General features: G+C 41.8%; 1 protein-coding gene across 1 annotated transcript in view; it reads left to right on the forward strand.

Annotated features, from left to right (window-relative positions):
- Nucleotides 1–833, forward strand: part of LOC138860411 (uncharacterized) — a 960-nt gene extending 127 nt beyond the window's left edge. Inside the window, exon 1 of the mRNA XM_070117921.1 lies at nt 1–833. This exon is cut by the window's left edge and continues 127 nt beyond it. Coding sequence (XP_069974022.1) covers nt 1–664 — 664 coding nt within the window. The 3' untranslated portion in view covers nt 665–833.
- The last annotated feature ends 1,844 nt before the right edge of the window (nt 834–2,677 follow it).

Below are 2,677 nucleotides of genomic sequence, written 5' to 3' on the forward strand. Positions count from 1 at the left end.
CCAGGGTTCCCAGCGCCTCGAACCCGCCTTCATTTCCCTGGGCTCTTTCCACACTCTCCGGTGCTCACAAACCTGCAGCCTCCAGTCTTGGTGTGACCTGTGGTGCTCCGACGCCTCCGCAGACCAGTGCTTCCTCTCCAACATGATCGTCATGCCGGACTACGAGGAGGACTCTACTGCTGATGCGCTCGTCTGCTACACGCAACGCCGCAAGGACTACGCCACGGGGGCTTCAGTCCAGGCCGCGACTACTTATTACACTGCTCCCCTGAGGGTGGGGGGGAACCTTGTGGACGGAATCTACGATCGTTTCACACTAAACGCATGTTACGCAAGCGCAACGGATGTTATGAATCCCTGGTTCGTGCTCGACTTCGGGGCTCCAGTGACCCTCCAATCCGTCATGATGTTTTCCCAGCCTAGCGGACAAACTTTCATGCCGACCTATTTGGCCAATCTGGAGGTCCGAGTAGGAATGTCTCCTGTGACCACGCTCGGTGATTTCAGCTCCTATGCCTTCTTCGGGATTTTTGTCGGGCCTGCGTCTGCATTCAGCCAGGAAATTGTGATTGAAGCCACTTCTCCCATGACTGCCAGGTTCCTGTCGGTGCAGAAAATAAGCGGAACTGGCCACATTCAGATCTGCCATCTTGAAGTCCGTTAGGGCCCCGTGAGACGTCATAAGGGCAAGGAAGCAAGCATTACAGTCGCCTTGTGAGAGTAACGTCTGTCCAGAGTAGATAATGTATGTGTAGGTTACTGCTTACGAAGCATTTATATCAAACGGTAACAATTATGTCAGACAGGAACAGCGTGGAAAAGTCGAGCTTGAAAAAGAAAAAGAGTCTCGAAATGATCTCACAAAAGATATCAGTCAAGTACTTTGTTGAATAACCTCTCATGGTGTCGAAGCAATCGTGTGTGTGTTTTGTGTACGAGTGAGTGCAATGCAAGTAGATTTATTGTCAGCTTTTCTAGTCACCCATATTGACATGAACACTCGTTTTATCACGTCCAAAGGCATTGTGCTTTAAGCTTTATTCTATTTATTTATTATTTTGTTGAGAAAGCTAAAAGTTGGCGCTTTGCTCATCCAAAGGCAATGTTCTACATCTTCGTCTCAGCTCTGGTCTTGGAGCTACATCCGACCACCCAGACTCTCATATTGGGGCTCTTTCAGTCTTATACAAGATTGCAACCTGATTTTTATCAACCTGCAAGAATTAGCAGACGTTCTATGACCCTCAATTCAATGACATTTGATGTAAGTCGATCGTCTACGTCAGTTTTCTAGATGCCTTTTTACTGCTACTTGTAGACTTTGAAATAGATTGTCTTCAGAGATTGTAACTTTTTCGACTCTTGATAAATTTAAAACGTCAGCTAACATGATATTCTTACGTAATTAGCTGACTTTCTATTTTTAATTATTTTCTTAGCTGTATCTTGACTGCACTGACACCTTCGGTGGTATAAATCTTGAATTTTTCAGTGGCTCTTGATAAAGCTTACTATAATCATAATAATAATAATCTTGGAAAGTCAAAACGTGTTTGATTTGTTGCAATAGCAAATTGGTATTCAGGAAATTTGTATATCGATCACAGGCTACAGATCCACATTTCCTGCTAAATATGGCCTGATCTGGCAAAAAAGGCTTAGATTATAGCGGCAGAATTCCCTGGGTCGCGTCTAATTCCACGGGAAAAGCTAGATCAGTAGCAACTCGAGGTGTCATGGCGTCTGTTTATTTTGATGACGTTCCATTGACGTCACGATGCTTTGTGAATGTGGTCGATCATTTTGGTCTTTTCAATTTTCAAAAATCATGGAAAATAATTACTTGAATGGTTATACTTTCGTTAAACAATCATCAAAATAATCCTGTTGATGAGAAGAGTGGGCGATTTTGTCTACGCATGATTCTCGACTGGAATTGCTCGCAGTGGGAGTCAAGCCATAGGCCTGTATTTTTACTAGGCATGAAGGAATTAAATATACCTACTTTAATTAATACCCCCATGCAGTCAGTGAATGAGTGAAAGGTATTTGATGAGTAGGACACCAGGCCAACGAGACTTTATGAAGTCAAAAACGCCTGAAAAGCCATTGAAACTTTAACACTATTGGATATTGTAAAAAATGTGAACATGAACATGTGCTATTCTAAAAATATCCCAGTCTGGTATTTCAAATTTCAAAAAGGATGGAGAATAATTATTTTAATGGTTATATTTTCACTGAACAATCATCAAAACACCCTGTTGATGAGAAGAGTGGGCAATTATGTTCATGCATGAATGATTCTCAAGTGGAACTGCCGCATTGAGAGAAGCCAAAGGTCTATATTTTTTTACTCAACTTGTAGGAATTAAGTATACCTACTTTTGATAATACCTCCATGCACTCAATGAATGAATGAGAGGTATTTCATTTAATATGTAGGATACCAGACCGGGCTATAACCATTAAAATAATTATTTTCTATCCTTTATGAAAATTGAAAAGACCTCTCTCTTTCTTTCTCTCTCTCTTTCTCTCTGCCAGTGACGTCATCAAAATAAATAGACGCCATGACACCTACTCGAGTTGCTACTGATCTATCCTTTCCCCTAATTCCAGAGTTAGAGAAGACTAGCAACCAGTTTTCTTTCCCTCGTGTAAAAGAAAGTTAAAA

Source organism: Penaeus vannamei, chromosome 41, assembly GCF_042767895.1.
Source record: "Penaeus vannamei isolate JL-2024 chromosome 41, ASM4276789v1, whole genome shotgun sequence".
Lineage (NCBI taxonomy): Eukaryota > Metazoa > Arthropoda > Malacostraca > Decapoda > Penaeidae > Penaeus > Penaeus vannamei.